General features: G+C 50.5%; 1 protein-coding gene and 1 long non-coding RNA gene across 11 annotated transcripts in view; one reads left to right on the top strand and one right to left on the bottom strand.

Annotated features, from left to right (window-relative positions):
• CMTM7 (CKLF like MARVEL transmembrane domain containing 7) overlaps positions 1-15552 on the top strand; it is a 44756-nt gene extending 29204 nt beyond the window's left edge. Inside the window, exons 2-5 of one of the 2 annotated variants that reach the window (XM_074345348.1) lie at positions 8036-8209; positions 10802-10900; positions 13241-13322; positions 15005-15552. In XM_074345348.1, coding sequence (XP_074201449.1) covers positions 8036-8209; positions 10802-10900; positions 13241-13322; positions 15005-15018 — 369 coding nt within the window. In that variant the 3' untranslated portion in view covers positions 15019-15552. The remainder of the gene's footprint in view (positions 1-8035; positions 8210-10801; positions 10901-13240; positions 13323-15004) is intronic. The other variant, XM_074345347.1, reaches the window with a different exon arrangement.
• Positions 5038-22086, bottom strand: LOC105072639 (uncharacterized). Of its 9 annotated transcripts, none has more exons than XR_012500121.1 (5): positions 21218-22086; positions 14345-20726; positions 7698-13520; positions 7345-7508; positions 5038-6373 (listed from the first exon to the last, which is right to left on the bottom strand). It is a non-coding gene; the product is annotated as an uncharacterized LOC105072639 (long non-coding RNA). The 9 variants fall into 9 exon arrangements; XR_012500125.1 differs by lacking the exon at positions 21218-22086 and having other exon boundaries at positions 14345-14586; positions 15889-19189; XR_012500127.1 differs by lacking the exon at positions 21218-22086 and having other exon boundaries at positions 14345-14466; positions 15889-19189.
• Positions 22087-22508: the final 422 nt, after the last annotated feature.

Here is a 22508-nt window from a genome sequence, read left to right as displayed (position 1 = left end):
ACAGAAAAACACATATGGGGAAGTTAGAAACTCTTGCAGTTAGGCTGAGTGTGTAATTTAGCAGGACACCTTTGAGAACGAGGGGGTCATCAGTTGGCCAGCCGGCCCGGAGCGTAAACTGGGATTATCTGACAAGCTAGAACCTCCCCTCCCCTAACTTCAACCCTCAGTGCAGACGAGCACTAACATGGCAACAAGGTGGAGACTTGGCTTCCATGTTTCCTCAGCTTGCACGTGGGTATATTTCCACACTGCGAATCTTTCTTGAGACCTTTTTTATCTTTATTATCCTGTGCTGACCGTCTTTCTGTGTGGTGGAAGCAAGATTGCTTAGAGCTTCAGGCACCGGCGGTGCCCCGTTCAGACACCAGCGCTCGCCTGCGCCAGACACTCCCCGAGGCTCGGTGCCAATACCTGCCCTGGTGGCTTCCGCGAACCTAGAACCTAATCGAACATAGAACCTAATCGCTGGGTCTGGCTGTGGTCGGAATGTGAACTGCTGTACTTTGGTTTACTGAAAGGAACCAAAAACCATTCTCTGCTCTTGGACGAAGCCCCAGGGCATCAGCCTGCCTGACTTGCTTATTAAATGGAACTGTTGCTTTTACAGTTTTTACAATAAAAGTAATAGTTTCTTTAAAAAAATTTTTTTGGGGGGGTAATTAGGTTTGTTTATTTTTTGTATTTTTATTGAAGTATGGTCAGTTTACAATGTGCCAATTTCTGGGGTACAGCATAATGCTTCAGTCATACATGAACATACATATATTCATTTTCATATTCTTTTTTGCCATGAGTTACAAGATATTGAATATAGGGTTCCCTGTGCAGTACAGTATGTACTTGTTGTTTACCTATTTTATATATAGTAGTATCTACAAATCCCAAAGTCCCAATTTATCCCTTCCCAGCCCTCTCCCTCACTGGTAACCGTAAGTTTCTTTTCTATGTCCATGAGACTGTCTCTGTTCTGTAAATAAATTTTTTTTTTTTAAGATTCCACATATGAGTGATATCATACAGTGTTTTTCTTTCTCTTTCTGGCTATTTATTTATTTTTAATGGAGGTACTGGGGATTGAACCCCAGACCTCGTGCATGCTAGGCACGCACTCTACCACTAAGTTATACCCTCCCCACCAAAAATAACACTTTCTTAATATCCACTTGTGCTTGCAAACCTCAGTTCATTTTCTCCTCCCCTCTCTCCTCTTTGTGGCTATTTGTTATTCCTCTGAGGTTATTAGGTGTTAGATTTTTAACGTTTTCATTATGGAAATTTTCAAATGTATACAAAAGTAAAGAGAACAGCACAGGGGACCCTTGCATACCCCTCACCCAGCTACAGCCATCACCCATTCATGCCCAGTCCTCCTTGAAATACATCCTCACCCCCTTAGACTCCCCGTATTATTTTTATTTTATTGAAGTATAGTCGATTTACAGTGTTGTTAATTTCTGGTGTACAGAAGTAGTGATTCAGTTATACATGCATACTCTCATATTTTTTTCAATTATAGGCCAGTACAAGATGTTGAATATAGTCTCTTGTGCTGTACAATAGGGCCTTGTGTATCTATTTTATATATACATCCCCATATGAAAATAAACAGCTTCTGTTGAGATATAGTGCACATACCATAAAAGCTACTAGTTTTAATAACAACTCAGTAAGCTGACAGAGTTGTGCAGCCATCGGTGTAATCCAAATTTTGGACGTGTCCATTACCCCCAGAAGACCTCTCGTGCCCAGGTACACCCACATTATTGTGAAGCAGCTCCCATCCCATGTTTTAACTCATCCACAGATATTTCAGGGTTGCCAGGCGCTACCTGCCTGTCGTGGTGGCATCTGCTAAGATACCCTCCACCCCCCGCCCACGTCCACCCCCAGTGCAAACGCCGGCGCTCAGTGCTGCGGCCTGCAACACGGGAGCCAAGGGCTGAGGGGCAGTGACTGCAGAGAAGAGTCCATTTTCACAGCGGTGCTGCGGAGAGTCCAGCTCTGCACACGTTACTAAAGGCCTCCTCTGTGCCGGGCACGGGGGATACAGCAGGGAATTCGTCAGGGGCCCTGCCGGGTGCTCACAGGTAAACTGTGCACAGTTAGGGACCCACCAGGCGGCAGCAGCCTCGGCTGGGCTGTGCGCTGAACAGCCAGCTTGTCTCGAACCACAGCATCGCTCTGGCCCGATCTGTGCGTGTGTTTGACACAGCTTTCCTGACGCCCCTTGCCTCTGGGGTTGAAGCCCACACTTGTTTCAGGTGCACAGGAGAAATGTTGAAGGGACTGGTCTCCTCCCGCGTGTGGAAGGTAGGACCCGGCCGTGGTGATGCTCTACCCACCTGTCTGTCCCGTCTGAGCTTGCGTGGGCCTGGCCCTGCTCAGTGCCAGGAACACGGGGCCAGGAACACGGGGGGCTTCAGGAATGGGCCGTAAAACTGCATTCATTTATTCACTCGTTCATTTATTCAGCAAATCCCTGTGTGGAACCCCTGTACCATTCAGGGTTCTGGGCACGGGGGAAACAACAGCGAGCAAAACAGATCGGAGCCCCCATCATCGCAGGGGGTTGCGTTCGGGGGTGATGGACGATAACCAACACACAGGTGAAATACAGAGCTTGCTGGGTGATGAGAAAGGCTCTGAAGCAGAATAAGGGGCGGGGGGAGGTGACTACGGATGATGAAATACTTATCTTTTTAAAAGCAGGGTGTAAAGTTATGTACAGAGTGTAATCCAGTCTTTGAAAAGGAAAAGTAATTCGTAAGTGCTCAAAACATCCATATGTGGAAAGAAATGCCCCCCAAATGCCAGGGGTGGTGGTGATCTCTAATGAGATGTGGGATTAGGGGTGACTTGTTTTCTTAAATAGGCACTTCCCTGAATTAATTTTTCTCTAATGAACAAGTATTGATGAGATAATTAGAGCAACCCTGTCATTTAGGCAGCTGATCTGGCATGGACCCCTTTTCCAACAGGCCCACCTTTCTGAGTTTGAGCCCCAGAGCCCTGCCCCCCAGGTGGAAGGAGTCTGAGTAAGGGCAGGGGTCCTTTTTATCATCCAGAGTCCCCCGGACTGTTCCGTGTTCGCTCCCTGTGGGAACCAGACAGAAGATTTGAGCCCTTGGCTGAAAACAGAGGCCAGGAGCCAGGAGTGGGGCCTGGAGAGGAACAAGCAGGTCTTGGGGGCAGGGCAGCGTGGTGGTGGGGAAGCAGGGATGCGCAGCCTCTCTCCGGGGGCCCAGTCGGCTTCTCAGTCCTGCTGTGTGACTTTGAGCAAGTCACTTAACCTCTCTGTGCCTCATTTTCCTTGTAAAAGGATGATAACAGTATTAACCTCCTAGGACGGTTGTAAGGATGAACTTGATTAAAAATCAAGCACTTAGCCCCTGGTTGGGTGTGGCCTTTGTGGAGCATCAAGTCAGGGAGGGCCAAGGTGACAGAAAGGAAATCCAAGAGACAGGTGGCAGCTGAGGATCCCACCAGACAGTGCCCCCACGACAGTGCATTGTCCAGGTCAAAGTGTCAGGTTGAGAACCCCGGGGTCAGAGGGAGCTGCAGCCAGTAAAGGGAAAGGGCAGATCTATATACCTGCCAAGACGTGTCATATCTACAAGACGTGTCAGAAAGAATGCTTTTTACATCTTATTATGTGATCTTTATAATACAAGAAAAGGGAACAAGTGAATCTGAAAAACGACTGATCCCTTATGGCACGTGGTGTCCATGAGGTGGCACAGGGCCACTTCCTGGTGGTGACCCGTGGGAGCCTCCCCAGGAGGCGGGGCACACCTCCCTGCACCCCAGGGCAGCACTCAGCCAACGCTGGAACATGCCAGACTCTCTGCCTGCTCGCCCAAGGCCAAGCAGTCCTTGATGGGCCCGCTTGCATCTCCAAATCCCGTTTCCCATCACTGACTTTTGAACGAGCCTGGCTTCAGCCCCTGAGTTCTTCCAGAAGGGCCTCTTAGGGTTGGTCTGGGGCCTCTTGGTGTTGCCTTTCATCCGTTACTTTCCCTGGCCCTCACTGAAACAGTGTTCCAAGGTCAGACTAGAAACCCTGCGAGCGGGTGGGGTGGGTGACCTGCTGGCACCCGGCCCCGGGCTCTCCAATAGAAAGTGTCCGGTGCCACCTTCAGCCAGACGCAGGCTCGCTCCGCGCCCGGACGTGAGAGGGTCAGGGACAGGTGTGCTGAGGGGCCCTCCCCAGGCGCAGGGGCCCCCGAGGCCCCCAGGGGTCATCTCCTAAGTCCACCTGAGACTTCAGAATTCTGAGTCTTCCTGGAGGGAGACCCACCAGGCCGAGGGGCACCTGGCCGTGCCCTTAGGACCAGCCTGTCTTGGCTCCAGAGTCTTCTCTGGGGACAGCCCTCTGTCTCAGGTGAAGTTCAGTTTGCTTTGTCTCCTGTGAACTGGAAACCCGTGGCCACTTTCACAAAAACCGTTTGTTCTTTCTAGCAAGAACTCTGAGAGAACAGAGTCAGGAAGGACACGGTTTTAGGGAAGGAGGTGGTTTCTAATCAGAGGTGAAGCCAGTGAGACTCAACAGGGCCACGGCGTTCCCGGGGCCTTGCTTTGCGCTGAGGGTTCTCAAAACATTGCTTTCCTTTTGCTGCTTCACAGCTGATGTACAGCAAAGTGATTCAGTTACATACATATATTCCTTTTCAGGTTCTTTTTCATTGTAGGCCATTACCAGATACTGAATACAGTTCCCTGTGCTCTACAGTAGGACCTTGCTGTTTATCTATTTTATACGTAGTAGTTTGTTACCTACAAATCCTGAACTCCCGATTTATCCCTCCACTCCCCCTCCCCGCCCTCCCCAGTAACTGTGTTTGTTTTCTAGGTCTGTGTGTCTGCTTCTGTTTTGTAAATAAGTTCATTTGTGTCATTGTTTTAGTTTCCGCATATACGTGATTTTCTTTATTTAAATATAGTCGGTTTACAGTGTTGTGTTAGTTTCTGGTGTGCAGCAGGGTGACTCAGTTCTGCATGTGTAGGTTCTTTTTCATTAAAGGCCATTACAAGGTATTGAATACAGTTCCCTGTGCTCTACAGTAGGACCTTGTTGTTTATTTTTAATATAGTAGTTAGTAGCAACATTACTTTTAAACTCCTGGTCATTTATGTTAGATACTTTATTTTCAACTAGCAAGACAGTTCATTGTAAAAGAAAAACCTGTATGAGAGGAGCTAGGAAGACATCCTGAGGGACAGGGTCGTCCTTCTGATGGTGAAGTCAGTCTAAACAGAACCGTATCTGTCTTCCAGAAGCCTCCAGCCTTCTTTGCTTCGGTTTCTCTGACCAGAACAGGGAGAGGTCCTGAGAGGGCTGGTGGGGCAGGGGGCGCCCCCACCCCAGGCCTTGTCTCTCATTGTCTTCCCATTGTCTTGTTCCTTTCTGGCTGCCCCCAAATCATTGATCTAGGTGATTCAGGGTCTCGAGCATCTGCGGAGGTTACCGCCTGGAAGAGTTCCTGGAAAGTGTTGAGTCAGTCAACTCTCTCTTTTCTAAGCGCTCTAGCTAAGATGCTGGCTAGCTAAAGAACCACTCCTCGGGCAAAAGGAAGCTTTCAGGAGCGTGTGCAAACACACACCACCCACTGTGTAAATGAGATTGTCCAAAATGGGGCTTTTCTAAAGAGCCACACATGGTGGGCGGCCCCAGGCCCAGTGCTCAAAATCCCGGAAGTCTTACTTCACGGCGGGCTCGAGCAGGGCACTCCGCCCCGGGGCGCGGAGGGGAAGGCCTGCCCAGGCCCCTTCTGTTGGTGGGGAAACTCCCAGTTGTCTGTGTCACCACCAGAAAGAGCAGACCCTGTCACAGATGAAGAGTTGTAAAAATTATTCTCATCTTTGCATTAAACGAGGTGCAAAATTACTTCTCTGCCTAGGAATCACACTGCATAATCCTGGGTTATTTGCATTTTAAGGCCGGCCTTGAATAAAAACCCCAGCATGTGGGTGTGAGGGGGTCAGTGCCAGGCCGGGGGACCCCTGGACTTCCCGGGGAGACGAGGCCTGGAAACCGGGCTGGTGAGGCAGCAGAGCTCTGACAGGCACCACACTCCTGAGTGGAGCACAGCCTCCCCTGGAGCTTGAAAACAGCCTCAAGGTGTGAATCGTTATATATATTACTGTGGCCAGCTGGAGAGGAACCGAAAAAATGGAAATACTCACGTTGCTCATTAGTAAAGGGAAACATGCAAATGTCGAGGGTCCCTCTGTCAGAGCCGCACTCCTGCTCTGATCTGTGGAGCAAAACACTGCACCTCGGCAGGCTTCAAGCTCAGAGTCCTCTCGCTGCTGTACCTGTTACCGAGGACCTTGGTGGAACGCGGGCAATGAGGGGCTTGAGGAAACAGAGCTTCAAAAAAAAAAAAAATTTAACAGTTAAATCTCTTTTTTAAAATTAAGTTTGCAGGGGAGGTAGTTAGGTTTATTTATTTTAATGGAGGTGCTGGGGATCGAACCCAGGACCTCATGCACGCTGAGCATGCACTCCACCACTGAGCTGTACCCTCCCCTAATCTCTTTTTTTTAATTGAAGTAGAGTTGATTTTACAATGCTGTGTTAGTTTCAGGTGGCAGTAAAGTGACTCAGTTATACATATATATATTCTTATATGTTTTTTCAGATTCTTTTCCATTATAGGCTATTACCAAGATGTTGAATAGAGTTCCCTAGGCTATATAGTTGGATCTTGTTGTTTATCTATTTTATACATAGTAGTGTGTATCTGTTAATCTCAGACTCCTAATTTCTCCCTCCTTTCCCCTTTAGTCACCATAATGTTTCTATGTCTGTGAGTCTATAGGAAATAGAGCACTTTTAGCACTGGCCACTTGAACCAGCATTAGATCCGTTTTGGGATGTGACCCTTGTTGTAGACTCACATTCTCTGTAGTAAGGTTTCTTGGCTGCAGCCCAGCAGTTTGAGGGCCACACGGGAGGCCAGACAGTCCTTTGTTACCGGAGCTGTCTTGTGCGCTGTCAGCCTCCCCCTGCAGCTGGGATGACCAGGAATGCCAAGTGTCCTGTAGGACACAAAATCAACACACCCCCCTCGGAGAATCACCGTTCTGTAGGGAAGAGGCAGTGTACAGTATCTGACCTTTGTCCTACATTAGTTGTGCTTTTAAAATAGACGCTAAGATTTTACATATGTCTACCACCTGCGTTTACTGGTTTATTCCGTGTAGGGTGAACAAACAAGACTATTCTCATGAGTGGCCTTCACAGACTCAGAATCTTCTCTCCCCTCATCCCATAGGTCTCCTACGTTCTAGTAATTTACCTGACCCGTTCACTCATTAATAGGTCGTTAATTCACTCACTCTGCACGTCCATTCATTCCTGCAGCAGTACACTCAGCAAGCTCCCGCCGCAGCCCAGTGGTGAGCGAGCAGCACCTCGTAACCAGCTGGTAGCACACCCGCCGTCCTCAGCTTGTCTGTGGTGAGTGAGGGTTACTGTCACCTGACGTGGAGGAACACGGTCCCTGGAGTCAGACAGACATAGGTTCAAACCCCACCTCCGCCGCCTACAAGCTGAGTCGCCTTGGGCGAATTATTGAGCCTGTGAGCCTCGGTTTCTCCAAAGGAATGTGGGGGTGATTCCATCGACTGGCCGAGTGCTGGGAAGCCTCGGTGAGATGGTATATATCAGGCATCAGTGAACAGTAACTCACTCTCTGCCAGCGGGTAGGCTGTACACGTGAATCGCCATCTTGTGCGGGTCAAAAACAGTCAAATGTTGGCAGCTCCCTAGAGTTCAGCCTACTCTGCAAGCCTGAGGTCCAGTGTCACACGGACTCTGAGGTCCAGCAGATAAGTGGCGAGGTCCTGCTTGTCATTTCCAGCATTCCTGCCGTGTCTGCATTCACCATGGCGCATTTCCCAAACTTGTCCTGCGGGAAATGGCACTCTGACGGCCTCGAGCCAGCTGGTGAGGAGTGACCTGGGTTGTTGTGGTCCCGCAGTTTCCTGTTGGTGGCTTGGGTCCCTGACGTCTGTGTCTGCGTCCCAGGTCTCGCTGCTGATCGCCTTCATCTGCGTGAGGAGCTCTGTGTGGACCAGCTACAGTGCCTACAGCTACTTTGAAGTGGTCACCGTCTGCAACCTGATAATGATCCTCGCCTTCTACCTGGTCCACCTCTTCCGCCTCTACCGCGCGCTCACCTGCATCAGCTGGCCCCTGTCGGTAAGGAGTCAGGTGCCAGCTGGGCCCCCGCGACCCTGCCCGCCCCCCTTTCACCATCCTCCGCTGCTTCAGCTCTGTGCTTCCCACCCTGCAGCGGACGTCCCGCTGGTTTCTAAAACTCACCTTCCAGCCTCTGTGCCTCTCACCCTGGTCTTACTGTCTCCTGCGTTAGAAAGTGGGCTGCGTGTGCGTGAGCTGGAGGAGGAGCGTGGAAGGGAGATGCGGGCGGTGGTCTACGCGGTTGTCCGCTAAGTAGACTGGGGGAGTCTGAGGAAAGATTTCAGAAGCTGCCAGAGCTTTTTCTTCCTACTATTTAAAAAAAGTTTTATGGGTATATAGTTCACGTGTCGTACAAGTACCCGTCTGAAGTGCCCAATTCGATGGATTCTAGTATAGTCCTGAGTTGTGCAACCCCCACCTCGGTCATTTGTAGAACCTTTTCGTCACCTCAAAGAGAAACCCTGTACCTGTTAACCTCCTGCGCCTCACCGCCTCCAGCCCCCAGCAACTACTGATCTACCTTGTCTTCATAACTTCTCTTACTCTGCATATTCCGTGTAATTTCATGTGAATGGAATCTTAACGTGCGGTCTTCTGTGACTAGCTTCTTTCACTTGGTGGAGTGTTGCCATGGTTTATCTGTGTTGTAGGTGTGTATCAGCTCACTTCTTTTTGCACTTAAGTAATATTCCAGTGAAAGGACACCCCACATTGTGCTCACTCATCCATCACTGATGGACCTTTGGGCTGTTGCCACCTTTTGACTATTACGAATCATGCTGCCATAAACATTCACGTACAAGTTCCTGGTAACCTTTTTGCTTTAAAATCTGTTTTGTCTGGTACTGGTTTAACCACTCTCTTTTGGTTGTTGTTTGAATGACTTATCTTTTCCATCTCTACTTTCAATCTATTTGAATCTTTGAATGTGTGTCGTGCATACAGTCTGACCTCTTTTTCTCTTTTTAATTGAAGTTTAGTCTGTTTACAATGTTGTTAATTTCTGGTGTACAGCATAGTGATTCAGTTGTGTGTATATATATATATATATATTCCTTTTCATATTCTTTTTCATTATAGGCCATTACAAGGTACTCAATATAGTTCTGTGTGCTCCACAGTAGGTCCTTTTTGTTTATTATATATATAGTAGTTAGTATCTGCTAATCTTAAACTCCCAATTTATCCCTCCACTCTCCCCAACCTTTGCCTTTTACATCGCCTGACAGCTTTGCTTCTTGATTGGATTGGGTTCTTTAATCATTCACATTTAACGTTATTACTCACTATATTATTTTGAGAGAAGTTTCTTTGGTGTTCCTGAGTCACAAGGCCCCTTTCAAAGTTATGGGACCTTTCTCCTTCTTTTGAGAACCAGCCCCTCTGGGCCCCTCTGATGCTGGTAATGAACAAGCAGAGGAGAAACGCTGGGGAGGGGAGCGGGGCGGCAGGGGGCGGTGAGTGGGGGCAGGCTAGGCGCACACACGTCCTGGCCCAGCACTGTTGGGCGTCTTCCATTCAGGACTCTCTCCTGTCAGTCATCCCCACCCCGTGGCACACTCCTCTTTCCTCGTGGGTGATAATCTTGGAGGCAGGGAACGTCCAGTTACTACTCAGCTCTTCAGTCAAAATCTCTGGTCTGCCTGGTGCAAGTCCTTTCTGGCCACTAAGGGGGAAACCAGGATCTTTGATTTTGCACAGCTCTAGGAGGAGCTGCAGCTTGAAGTTGGATGCTTTCCCCAAATTTCACAGCTGCCTGTCCTGATGGGCAGAACCTCAGGAAGGAATAACCTCTCAATTCTCATCAAAGACAACAGAAAATGAGCATGGTCGAAGCCCTGAGCCCCGGCTCTCCTCCGATCTGGTGTTGAACAGGGAGGAAGGAGGCGGTGAAGCCCTGTCTCGCTGCTGCGTGACACAGGCCCCGCTCATCCTGGCAGCAGATCCCAGTTTATGGTGGAGTGAGAATGGGCGGAAGGGGACGCCCGGTGGACCACAGGGAGGCAAAGGCCGAGCGGGCCCTTCCTGCAGAGGCCTCAGCCGTTTGGCCTGAGGGCACAGTGGCCCTAGGAGAGAAGAGACAGAGGGAGGAACGAGAACTCTGGCTCACAGAACAAGCAGACCCTCCAGGCAGCCACTGAAGCCAGGACATTGCTAACCCAGAACTTTCTGGGAAGCAGGAGTGAAGGCACACATCTCCATAAGGGGCTTTGCTTCTCAGAGCTGGAGCCCCCTTTAAACTCTGCAGCCTGGGCGTTGTGAGCAGCTTGTTTGGTTTTTAGTAGCTCTGGCCGGAGGTCAAGGTGCCACCGGCAGGCTGACCTCAGGAGTCGGGCAGTGCTTAGTGGGTCTCTCCTCCCTCGAGAAGCATCCTTTGTCTCTGTCGCCTCTCTTCCTGCCTGTCCCTCTCCTCTCTCGCTTGGCCTCACCCGGGCCAGCCCTCCTCCCTTGTCTGAGCTTCGCCGCTCATTGGGTGCTCCAGGGAGAAGAGGAAATGCCCCTCCCCTCCGTTCATCTCTCCTGATGCCTGGCTGCCCCTGGGAGCCAGGAGTGGAGCTTCCTACCCACTGCTCTGCTTTGTTTTGCCCCCAGGAACTCCTGCACTATTTAATCGGTACCCTGCTCCTCCTCATCGCGTCCATCGTGGCGGCCTCCAGAAGTTACAGCCATAGCGGACTGGTGGCTGGAGCGGTGAGGACACTCCCGGGGAGGCTTCAGGAGCGAATTCTTGTTCCCAGTGCTCGTTTTCTCCTCATGGGGCAGCAAAGGGCTTGTTCTCCAGGGTCTGTCTTTCTCAGAATCAGTACCCACCTTGATCGACCAGCAGCAGTTTCCAAAGAGCCTTGAACCGAGGGTGTCAGCAGGTGGGTCAGCAGGGCTGTTGGTAAACTAAAATGGCCCCGCGGTCCAGGCCTCTCTCACGGCCACTGCTAAAATCGAGGGGCAGGTAGGTTTGAATGGCTGCCTCAGCCCTGCGCAGAGAAAGGTTCTGAGGCCGCTTCTGGGCCCATGGGAGCAGCGCTGTCCTCAGCTTGTGGTACCTGCCGTGAGTCCCAACTGTGCCCTTGCTGACTTTTAACTGTATCGAGGCCAGGAAATGACACTTCTGTACCTCTTGGAGGTGAAAACTGATTCATCTGCTAGCCCGGAGAGAAGCAGCATGAAAGTGCACGAAAACACAGTGCTGTGGGGGCGCCCTCTGCTTACCGCGCAAGCGCTCGCAGATACACAGAAGCATCTGTACGTTATTTTTTAGATTTGTAGGTTCCTGTCATGCGATTTCTGATTTAGCTAATTGTGTTTGCAGTTTGGTAGCCTGTGGGCCAGAACTGATTTGCCTCACTGATGAGCAGGCAAAATTTTAAAAATGAGTTTTAAGAAATGGTCTCTTTGTGAGTCACTCCTGACCACATGGTACCAAAATTCTCTTGACTTTGGGCTGAGAGTGGGTTAGTGCATGGAGGGGGGCAGTGTGGAGGGGCAGCCTAACCTCTGGCCACTCATGCCCCTTAACGGCCTCCCCCCAGCCCCCGTCCCATCCCACCCTGGGCAGTCACCGGGAGGAGGGATGCTTGGCACCTGTAGGGTACCATGCGCCCCCTGCAGGCCGGCTCCGGGAAGTGGAGAGAGGTTTCAGGACCGCGTGGGGAGATTCCCAGTGGCCTTTATGATTCACATTGCACGTAATGGTGTTAGCCCTGGAATGCCAGCAAATCTCGTTTGTCACACAGCATCTCTGTGTCCTGGACCAAGTCTGGGCTGGGGGAGCCAGAGGGAATAGAAAGAGAAGCCCCTGGCTCATGATAAAGTGCCGACCTAGCTTAGGAGTCGAGGCCAAGGCACATGAAGCAGTGAACCACCAGGGCACTGGCGTCCCGGACAGCGCTGTGCAGCCCTGTGATAAACTGCTCAGCCATGCAGCGCAGACAGCTGGACCCCGGGATGGCCTACAATGTGCTGACTGTGCAGGACAGACAATGAGAGGCTGGGACGGGCTCTAACTAGCTGATTACGTGGTGCAGACAATTGGTGCAGTAGGAGCCAAGGCAGTGGCCAAGGCGGAGCTGCATGTGAAAACCCCACAGCCAGGCTTGAGAAGAAAACCAACCTTGGAAAATCCTGCCTTGTCCTGGCTGCTCCCGGTCTGCCGGACAGGGAGGGGCTCCTGGCTGTGCACCTGGCGAGTCTGACGACACGTGGGCAGCACGGAGTGGAGGTGGACTCAGACTCCGGAGTCACCCTCGCTGGCGCTGTGGCCTCAGGCTATGCAGTTGACCTCCTGTCCCTCATTTCTTCTGCTGTAAAAGGGGAGGGGGGCTCACAGCACCCACCTGGCAGAGCTGTGAGGGTGAACGGGAGGGCAGCTTAGAACACTGCCTGGTGCGGACACGGTCAGGCCTCAGGACCTCGCAGCAGCTGTAGCTGCTAATGACGCGTCAGGAAAGGCTGCCGAGGTCCCGGCGAGACACCAGAGTCCATGTCTGCTGCTCATCATTTGATGAGCCTCCCGGGAGGCCCTCTTTCTCACCTACAGAGGATGAGGCTGCGCTGGACTCGGTCCTCACAGCCTAGAGAGGAAAGGCGTGCCGCCTGAGCTCGCTCAGTCCAGTATTACCCAACTAGGTGCAAACCTAATACCCGCTCCCGAGGCCCAGCTCCTGGCTCTGATACAGCTGTGCAGCCCTTGTGGATGAAGTGCAGACAGGGCAGCCACGCCAAGGGAATGTTAAAATGTTAAGACCCCAAAAATAAAATGTACAGTTCCTCCTTTTTCTTTCCTATTTGCCCAGGATAAAGTCCAGGGCCTTGGCCCCAGCTCAGTAGTAAACTTAAACTCTAGAGAAGAGCCCCAGGGGGCCTGGCTGCGTCCCAGCTGGGGCCGGGGTGGGCCTCACCTGTGCACCTGAGCCAGGACAGGTGACCGGCTCAGATGAGGCCCCGGTCGGTGCAGGAACGGGCACAGACAGGAGCAGCGGGAAGGGCTGCCCGAGTGGCTGGCCTGGGCACCTCCTCTCCCCTCTCTCCATGCAGATCTTCGGGTTCCTGGCCACCTTCCTCTGTCTGGCGAGCGTGTGGCTGTCCTACAAGATTTCCTGTGTGACCCAGTCCACCGGTGAGTTGTGGTCTGACACATGACCTGTGAATGCTCCCTCTGCTCGGGAACAGGAGGGCAGGCTCCGGAGCTCAGCAGTGGGGACCGCCCTGCTGCAGGGGCCAGAACCCAGGCACCTCCACTCCAGGCCCGTGTCCACCGTGCCCACCACACCCGAGCATCTCGGTCTCTGTCAGTGAAGCGTTTCCTTTAAGCAAGCTTCCCAATGACAAGAATAAAATGCAGTGCATTTAGAAAATGGGAAATAAGAAAAAAAATCATTTTTTAGTAAAAACCATTATCACACTACCCAGAAATAGCACCTACTTTGGTGTCTGTCCCTCTAATATATACAGAGAGAGAGAGAGAGGTTTTTTTTTTTTTAAGTTATTTAATGGAGGTACTGGCGATTGAACCGAGGACCTCATGCATGCTAGGCAGGCGCTCTACCACTGAGCTACACCCTCCCCCCAAGATGTGGCCTTTATGAAAGGATCTGACTTCGTGTATTTATAACCTGCTCTCTGGTTCCTACCTAAACCCCCACCAGTCACTTTCATTACTTGAGGGCATCCTTCATGGCTCTGTGCTGTTGCACTGACTCCTTTGCATGTTGGTGCCATTTACCTAACTTGACTCCTATTTGGGGGCATTATGTTTGTTTTTTTGATTTAAAAAAAAAAATTCTTCCCGGGAGGAGGGTGTAGCTCAGTGGTAGAGCATGTGCTTAGCATGCACAAGGTCCTGGGTTCAATCCTCAGTACTGCCATTAAAATAAATAGGTAAACCTAACTACCTCCCCTCCAAAAAAACCAAAACATTCTTCCCTACTCAATAGTGCTGTAGTGAACATCCTTCTAAATATACCGCTATACTGCACTCGTAATTTTTTTTTTTAATCTTTAGAGTATTCCTAGAAATAGAATTGCTGAAAGTCAAACCAGCTATTTTGGTTCATTAACCTCTTTCTTTGATCCAGCCCTTCCTTTCTTCATTTTTGTTTTTTAAAAACAACATTAAAAATATCAAATTATATACATTACATTGTTTGAGCTGTCACAGCAGAGCTTCAATCTCCTAATAGTCTCACTGGCCAAAAGCAAACAACTCTGGGTGAAAGGAGCGTCACAGAGGACCACGGGTTGTCGGGTTCCACTCCGGGAAACTTCCAAAATAGACAAATCCACAGCGACAGAGTAGTTAAGTAGTTGCCTAGGGCTGAGAGGAGGCGGCGGCTGGCTGCTGATGGGTCAAGGGGGCTTCTTTGTGAAGTGATGAAAATGCTCTAAAATTGTGGTGAAGGTTACACAATTCTGTGACTATAGTGAAAACCATGGGACTGTACGCTTTCAGTGGGTGAACTGTATGGTCTGTGAATTATATCTCTATAAAGCCATTTAAGGAAAAAAAATGAATGATGAAAAATGAATGTGGAGGAAAGTTAGTAATGTCTAAAGGCGACAGATCTCTAAATGCTGGTGTAAATATATTAAAATTAGGGAGGAAGAGCCAAAAGAATCAGCTGAAGGGGTTAAAGTACCTCTGAGGAGCAAGCCTGGGTGGGGGAGGAATCCCCTAGGCACTGTTTCATTTATCATTTTTTTTAGGAATGTACTTAAAAGCACTAGACAGTCCCTGCGCGGGTTGAGGCGAGGCGGGCGCAGTTGCGGGCAGCCCTCCTGACTCTGCCCTTCCCTCCCCAGATGCTGCCGTCTGAGGACCCCACAGCCTCCCGGCGCTGCAGGAGGCCCCGCCGACAGGAGGGGCAGTAGAGTCCCCGGTCACGCTGTCCCTGCGCCCGAGTCCAGCCCAGGGTGGTGGGCGCAGGAGGGGCCCATCCTCCAGCTCCTAAGCTGGTCCAGCCTCTCTCCCCAGCCCTCCTCAGGTCCTCGGACACGACTCCTCCCCATCTGGGAAAGAAGAGCAGCCTCCAGGGAAATCAGGGTTCTCCCTCCTGCTTTCACTTTCAGACCGGCCTCAGGAACTCGTGACCACTTAAAATGGAGTGTTTTCCGAATCCTCCCATGTCAACTTTCCCAGCCCTCAAGGGGAGGGAAGCTGCCTTAAGTCTCTAAAAACACAACCATCTCCTAATGTAGCTAGCTCGGACATCTGGTCTTGACTGATACCCTCTCTTTTAAAGTGAGGCCCTAGGAAGCAGCCTGTCCCCAACAGGAGATCACACGAATCCTTTCCTGTTACCATTATGTATGTGTAGCTGTGTTTTTTAATAAAATGTTGACTTGGCGAATTGCAGAAGGATTTGTTACTAAACTAGAAGACGGCTGAAAAACCAGAGTGAAGTTGAAGGAGCCCACGGAACCCATGGGGAAGTGTTCAGTGCTGTCTGCACTCGTGTGCCCTCCTGGAGGTGAGAAGAATAAAGGATGCAGAAGGTACTGGCCTCTCAAGATTTGGGTATTTTCAGAGTAAACTGATATTAAAGGTGGTAGCTGGCACTGTCCACACAAGACTCAAAAGCAACACATGCAGCCTTAAAAAGAGAAGTTCTGACACATGCCACCATCAGGGATGTTAAGTGAAATGACCCAGATACAAAAGGACGAGTATGAGTGCCATGAGGTACCTGGAGTGATCAACCTGCAGAGACAGGGCAGAATGAGGGGTGCCAGGGTCTGGAGGGGGTTGGTGTTTACAGGGTAGTTTCCACTGGGGAAAATGAAGATGTTCTGGAGGTGGACAGTGGTGATGGTTGCGCAATATAAATGTAACTAATGCCACCCCACTATATACCTAAAAATTGTTAAAATGGTAAATTTTGTTACCTATATTTTGCTACACTTTAAAAAAGAAAAAAAGCAATGTAAATCCTACTGTCTAGGCCCTAAGCAGCTGAAACAGGAAGACAGAGGCCCAGTTACACCCACCCTGCAGCAGGCACAGCCCCGCAGAGGCCAGTGCGTGTTCCCACAGCGAAGCATCCTGGTGCTAGAGCACACAGGCTGTGGGAAGTGTGTCTCCTCTAAACCAGGCCGTCACTGGGGCTGTTCAACCAGGGCAGTGCTGTGAAAGCCAAACTCCCCACCACCCCAGCTCCCCGCACAGGGTGATGACCCGCCAAGCACCAGGCAGGACGAAGCCAAGATGTGAGAGGAGGGAAGACTGAACCCCTGGGGGGAAGACGGGAGTCAGGGCACAGGAGAGGAGCCCGCAGCGGGTCTGCCCACAGCATCCCCCACGAGCAGGCAGCTCCTGGGCAGCAGAGCCTCGGGGAGGAGGGTGGTGCTTTCCCTCGGGCAGGCCTCTGTACAGATGTTTCCTCACCACCCACAAGAAAAACTGCTGCTCCGAGAGGCTCTCTAACACAGCCTCGGTGTGGTTCTCTCTGCAGTGGGGTGGCAGCCAGCAGTAAGAGCACGGCCGCTTCCTCTGAGGGCCCACAAGGAAGCACATCTATCCTGAAGGACGGGCCGTGGAGCAGGGCAACCAGGGAGAAAACTGACAGCAAGTGTGGTTCTGGGGTTTGAGAACAGGGGCCCTGGCCTGTGACGACCACCACCCCAACCAGGGCCTCTGGGCAGGCAGGACATGGCAAGAGCTGGCCTGTGCCAGCTGGTTTCCTCCACAGGTGGCTGGCCCTGGTGTCTGCAGACAGGCCCCGAGAAGGAAACAAGTGTGCTCCTGAGGGAGGCCTCTCTTCCAGCCCTCAGCCTGGACCTCCAGCCACGATGCTGAAGTGACCCAGAGCTGGCCCCCTGCCTCTGTTACCACCTCCCAGGCCTCTTTCCTGGCAGAAAAAGCTAACTCCTGTTGCTGTGGAAACAGCCTCCTCAGCCCCACATCTTCCCTACCAGGGGGTGGTTTCTGAACTCTCACAGGTGCTTCAAGGGGCTCACATGTTGATTTTATGTGCAAAATACATTTGAACACCTAAAAATGCACACTGTTTTGTTATCAGGGGCAAAAGCTGATAGTAGAAACCCCTGGGCCAGCCTCGTGCAGCCCTCAGGGAAGGCTGGCCTTGCCCCTCAGCTGGTCCAAGAAGATGCTAGGAGAACTTTCCGTGACCTGGGTGAGCCAGGCTTCTCCATCTCCCACAGCCAAGACCAAGCAGCGGAATTAATGGAAGATGCAGCTACAGCCCCAAGGAGCTTCTTCCTCCAAATCGTGTGCATTTCAAATGAAACCCATTACTCTTAGAGACTGACTCAGAATAAGTAAATGTTATAAATGTAAATTAATAACATATTAATACCGCATTTCCTGTTTCAGATAATGGAATTTCATGTGTAATTTAGATTGAAAAAAAGGGGGATTTCACCCCTTAAAAAAAAAGATTAGGTGCCCCCTGAGATGAAGGGAGCTGCCAGGCCGCCCACTGGGCACCAAACAGATGGAAAGGGTGACCTGCCCAGGATGAAGGAGGTGGGACAGCCAGAGGGACTTCCTTAGGAAGACCTCGGTGAGCATACCTGGTGCCTCCAGACCTTATAAGGAGACTGGAGTGCCTGGTGGCCTGTTGGGGATTATTTTTTTAAAAAACCAAACCAACCATGATTAACTCTATATAGAGTTGTGCAAAATGGGGAATGAAATGCTATGGCATTAAATGCTCCGCTTGGCTCAGTTCTGAATAGTGGTAAGAGTCTCAGTAATGGGCACGCTGACTAGTGATATGCACAAAACTAAACAACAAAGAAAAACCCTCATTCCCCAGGCAGGGGGTGCACGCGGAGGGGCAGTGCTCTCCCCACAACCTTACTTGCCGTCGGTTTTCTCCCTGGTCCCCAGCTCTGTCCTTCAGGATAATGCGCTTCCTCGCAGGTCCTCAGGGGAAGGGGCAGTGCTGTTATTGCTGCCCGCTGCCCCACTGTAGAGAGAGCCACACCGAGGCTGTGTCCCAGCGCCTCTCCGAGCAGCAGTCTTTCCTGCGGATGGTGAGGAAACATCTGCTCGGTGGTGTCGCCAGAAGCCTGAAGGGACGGAGAGGAGTGGGAATCTGGATTTTTAGGCCAAACAAAGCTGTGTGGGGCTAGCTGCAGCCCTTGGGCCCTGGGTTTGCAACCCCGCTGGGCGGTGGTTCTCAGGCAGGCGCAGGAAGTCAGCTGCTTCCTCCTGATGGCCCGGGCGGGGCCCTCCTTGGGGAGCCAGGCCTCCAGCCCCAGCCGCGCTGCGGGGCGCCGCCACTTCTCCCTGCGGACTCGCCTTTCCTTCTGGGGAAACACGCGCCCGCAGCGCCACCTGCTGGTGGCGGCGGGGAGAGCCCCGCTGGGCCGAGTCCAGGGTTGGAGATCAGAAGCACCCCTGACACTTTTTATTTGGACCTCAGGCGCTCAGATTAATCATAATCCTCATCTCCGTGTTGGGAAAACTGGACAACCACATGTAAATCAATGAAGTAAGAACACTCCTTCACACCATACACAGAAATAAACTCTAAATGGCTTAAACACTAAATGTAAGACAAAACCCAGTAAACCTCCTAGAAGAAAAATAGGCAAAACATTCTCTGACATAAATCTCAGCAATGTTCTCCTAGGGCAGTCTCCCCAGGCAATAGAAATAAAAACAAAAATTAACAAATGGGTCCTAATTAAACTTAAAAGCTTTAACAGAATGGGATAAAATATTTGCAAATGATACGACTGACAAAGGCTTAATTTCCAGAATATATAAACAGCTCATACAACTTAATGACAAAAACAAACAACCCAATCCAAAAATGAGCAGACCTAAACTAGCAATTCTCCAGTGAAGACATACAAATGGCCAATAAGCACATGAAAAAATGCTCAATGTCACTAATTAACAGAGAAATGCAAATCAAAATGACAATGAGGTATCAACTCACACCACTCAGAATGGCTATCATTCAAAAGTCCACAAACGATAAATGCTGGAGAGGCTGTGGAGAAAAGGGACCCCTCCTACACTGTTGGTGGTAATGTAGTTTGGTATAGCCATTATAGAAAACAGTATGGAAATTCCTCAAAAAATGAAAAATAGACTTACCTTATGATCCAGCAACTCCACTCCTGGGCATATATACGTAGGGAACTCTAATTTGAAAAGATATATGCACCCCAATGTTCATAGCAGCACTATATACAATAGCCAAGACATGGAAGCAACCTAAATGTCCACTGACAGATGACTGGGTAAAGAAGATGTGGTGTATTTATACAATGGAATAGTACTCAGCCATAAGAAAGAATAAAATATGCCATTTGCAGCAATATAGATGGACCTGGAGGTTGTCATTCTAAGTGAAGTAAGCCAGAAAGAGAAAAATACCATATGAAATCACTTATATATGGAATCTTTAAAAATAAATAAATAAATGAACTTACTTACAGAATAGAAACAGACCCACAGACATAGTAAATAATCTTAATCTTATGGTTACCATGGTGAAAGAGGGTAGGAAGGAATAATTTGGGAGTTCGAGATTTGCAAATATTAACTAGTATATATAAAATAGATAAGCAACAAGTTTCTTCTGTACAGCACAAGGAACTATAGTCAATATCATGTAGTAACCTATAATGAAAAAGAATATATGTATGTATATATATGACTGAAACATTATGCTGTACACCAGAAATTGACACAACATTGTAAACTGTGTACACTTCAATTAAAAAAGAAAAATCCTCGGATCATGCTCTGATCCCTGTTCCCTGACATTGCCTCCATTTAACCCCACTAACGTGCTTCCCATCCCATCCCATCCCATCCTAGTTCTCCTCTCTTCTGAAATCTCCCATTCACCACACTTTTGTTTTTCTCATTACATAGTTGAACGTGTTGCTCGAGGCACTGCCTAGAAAGCACAAAAAAGGACGGCCATTATTTATAACTAAATGGGAAGGACCCCCCCCCCCCGGATGTAATCTTCTCACTATGCTGCTGTAACAGACACACCCCTTTTCAGGCAACACTTGGCATCCTCGTGGCCTCCCTTCCTCTTAACCCAGGTGGCGCTGTGGTGCCTACCTTGCTAGGGCTGTGAGCAGTGTCACTACAGGGCAACCGAAGAGCTGGACTGCAGACCTCACCGACAGCTCTTGACTGTCATGCCAGGAGGGCTTTCTTTGTGGACGTCGCCAGGGGACCCACTCAGCTCACCTGTGTGCCTGCCTCATGGGGCGACGCTGGCCAATGGGACACAGGAGTCAGTGGAGATGTATGCCTCTGGACCATCCCCTACAGGGCAGATGGTCCAGAGGCAGGCTTTACACAGCGTCTCCCAAGGACCGTGCCGTGGCACCGCGCAGACGATCACAGAGGTGGCCCACGCAGCAGCACGTTCTTGTACTGGATTTCCTCCTTCGCGAATTCACAGCCACACAGGTGGTTCAGCTGGATACGCAGGGGCCACACTAACAGCCTTACTCAGGGGTGGCCTTGGAGGACAGTAGTGAAGGGAGACGCCCCCAGTGGTCGGAGCTCTGTACCCAGCATCTGCCCATCCAAAGAAAATACACAGCCTCGAGTGAATGGCCAGGGAACGGGAAAGAGAAAGACCTGTAGGCCCCGAGAGGCAGGTGGGCAGAAAGCCACCAAGATTCTCAAATGAACAAGTCATCTGATGAAGAGGTGGCCCACCTCCCAAATAAAAATCCTGGGTAATGAGGCCTCTGAATTCCACGACAAAGGTCGCCCAGGAAATCCCCACACGGACGCCTGTATTTTATGATGAAGAGTCAGGCAACTGACAGCACTAAAGGGGCAGGCAGAGCAGACCAGCAGGGCTCTGAGGGGTACAGAACAGCAGACACAGAAACCTAGAGCCATTCCACAGCTCCTGCGGGGCAAAGACCTAGGTCAGCGCTGATTTCCACTCAGATGGATAAACTTACAGCAGAGTGACACAGAGGGACACGGATCAGGTGTGAGACTGGGTCTCCGAATTCACTCCCACCCAGGAGGAGGCCCTAAACACTCAAACTTACTAGGTACTGGCTGTAGATCTGTGGGTTGCTTGGTCTTGGCCTGGACTGTGCTTCGGGTTTCTTCTGCTCCCGGGACACACTGGCTGCATCTGCTGTTGGCGGCTCATGTCAGTCAGTCAGATACAGCATTGAGGGTAAAGCTTGCCAAACCTAACAATAGAAACAGCGCCTCTTCCTGGGTGAAGAAAAGGTATACAGTCTTCTCACCCGAGGTTTTGTACGACTGCGGGGGGTGTGGGGGAGGTTTCTTGGGAGATTCCAAGCTTCCTTAAAGTTGCACCTCGGTCAGGCCGATGGAAGCTGGAAGCTTTCCTGTGGGCCCTGGATGTTTGAACAGGAAGGTGGCCACGTTCGTTTCCAGTGTCCGACGTCACCGGAGTGGATGGATGTGCTGGCTCTTAATTTGCAGCCCGAGGTATTGCTAATACTTTATTTTTCAGATGGGGGTGGGGGGTGGACGCAATCAGCTTGCCTTCACCCGACGCAGCACACGGTACACTTATCGCCCTGAATTCTCCTGTGAGAGCATCAGTGGTGTGGACACACCTGGGACAATGGGACTCAGTGCACAGGCAGGCATGTCCGTGAGGGCTCCACAGAGGGAGCTGCGTTTGCAGCATCACACGCCACCCAAGCGCAGCCGATGACAGACAGATGGGCCCCTGACAAGGACAGACTCCAAGGGGCCTGCCTTCCAGTACCATCTTGGGAGCTGTTATCACAGCTCAGAAAGATCACAATCAATTAAGGACAAACTTTGTCGTAGTTACCAATTACCAAAAAAGTGGCCCCACACCAAAGCTGGCCGCTTGGTGTATGAGCTACTGGAAACAGTGCACCCCAAGCCTGGGAATCTTCCTACAGCCTCCACCCCAAGTCATCAGCCGTGTGGCCACATTTGAGTGAGAGCCCCAATAACCAGTCATCTTGGAAGCAGCATAGGCAGCAGTGAAAGACGCCATAGCCTTGAGCCTCCATCTCCTTCAGACCCAGAGGAACCACGGAGCAGCTGTGGGTTGACGGGGGCGGGGCTAGGGGTGAGGCTTTGGCAACAATAACTCTTTGGGTTCTTCCTGGCCTCCCAGCCTCCATCGGAGCTTTTGCATTGAAGAACTTCCTCCTGTGGGCATTACTGAACTCTAATCTAAACAGTCTCCAACTTGACATCCTGCAATTCTAAATTCCACAGAGCGGACAAGCTCTAGAAAGTCCTATCATGAAAATATTGGGGATATTCCAATTAAGGACCAAACTCGGTCCCTAAGCCGTCAACTAACTTCACAAACAGGTG

This window comes from Camelus bactrianus, chromosome 17 (assembly GCF_048773025.1).
Source record: "Camelus bactrianus isolate YW-2024 breed Bactrian camel chromosome 17, ASM4877302v1, whole genome shotgun sequence".
NCBI classification, from domain to species: domain Eukaryota; kingdom Metazoa; phylum Chordata; class Mammalia; order Artiodactyla; family Camelidae; genus Camelus; species Camelus bactrianus.
The sequence above is the reverse complement of the archived record's forward strand: the minus strand, read 5'-3'. Positions and strand labels throughout refer to the sequence as shown.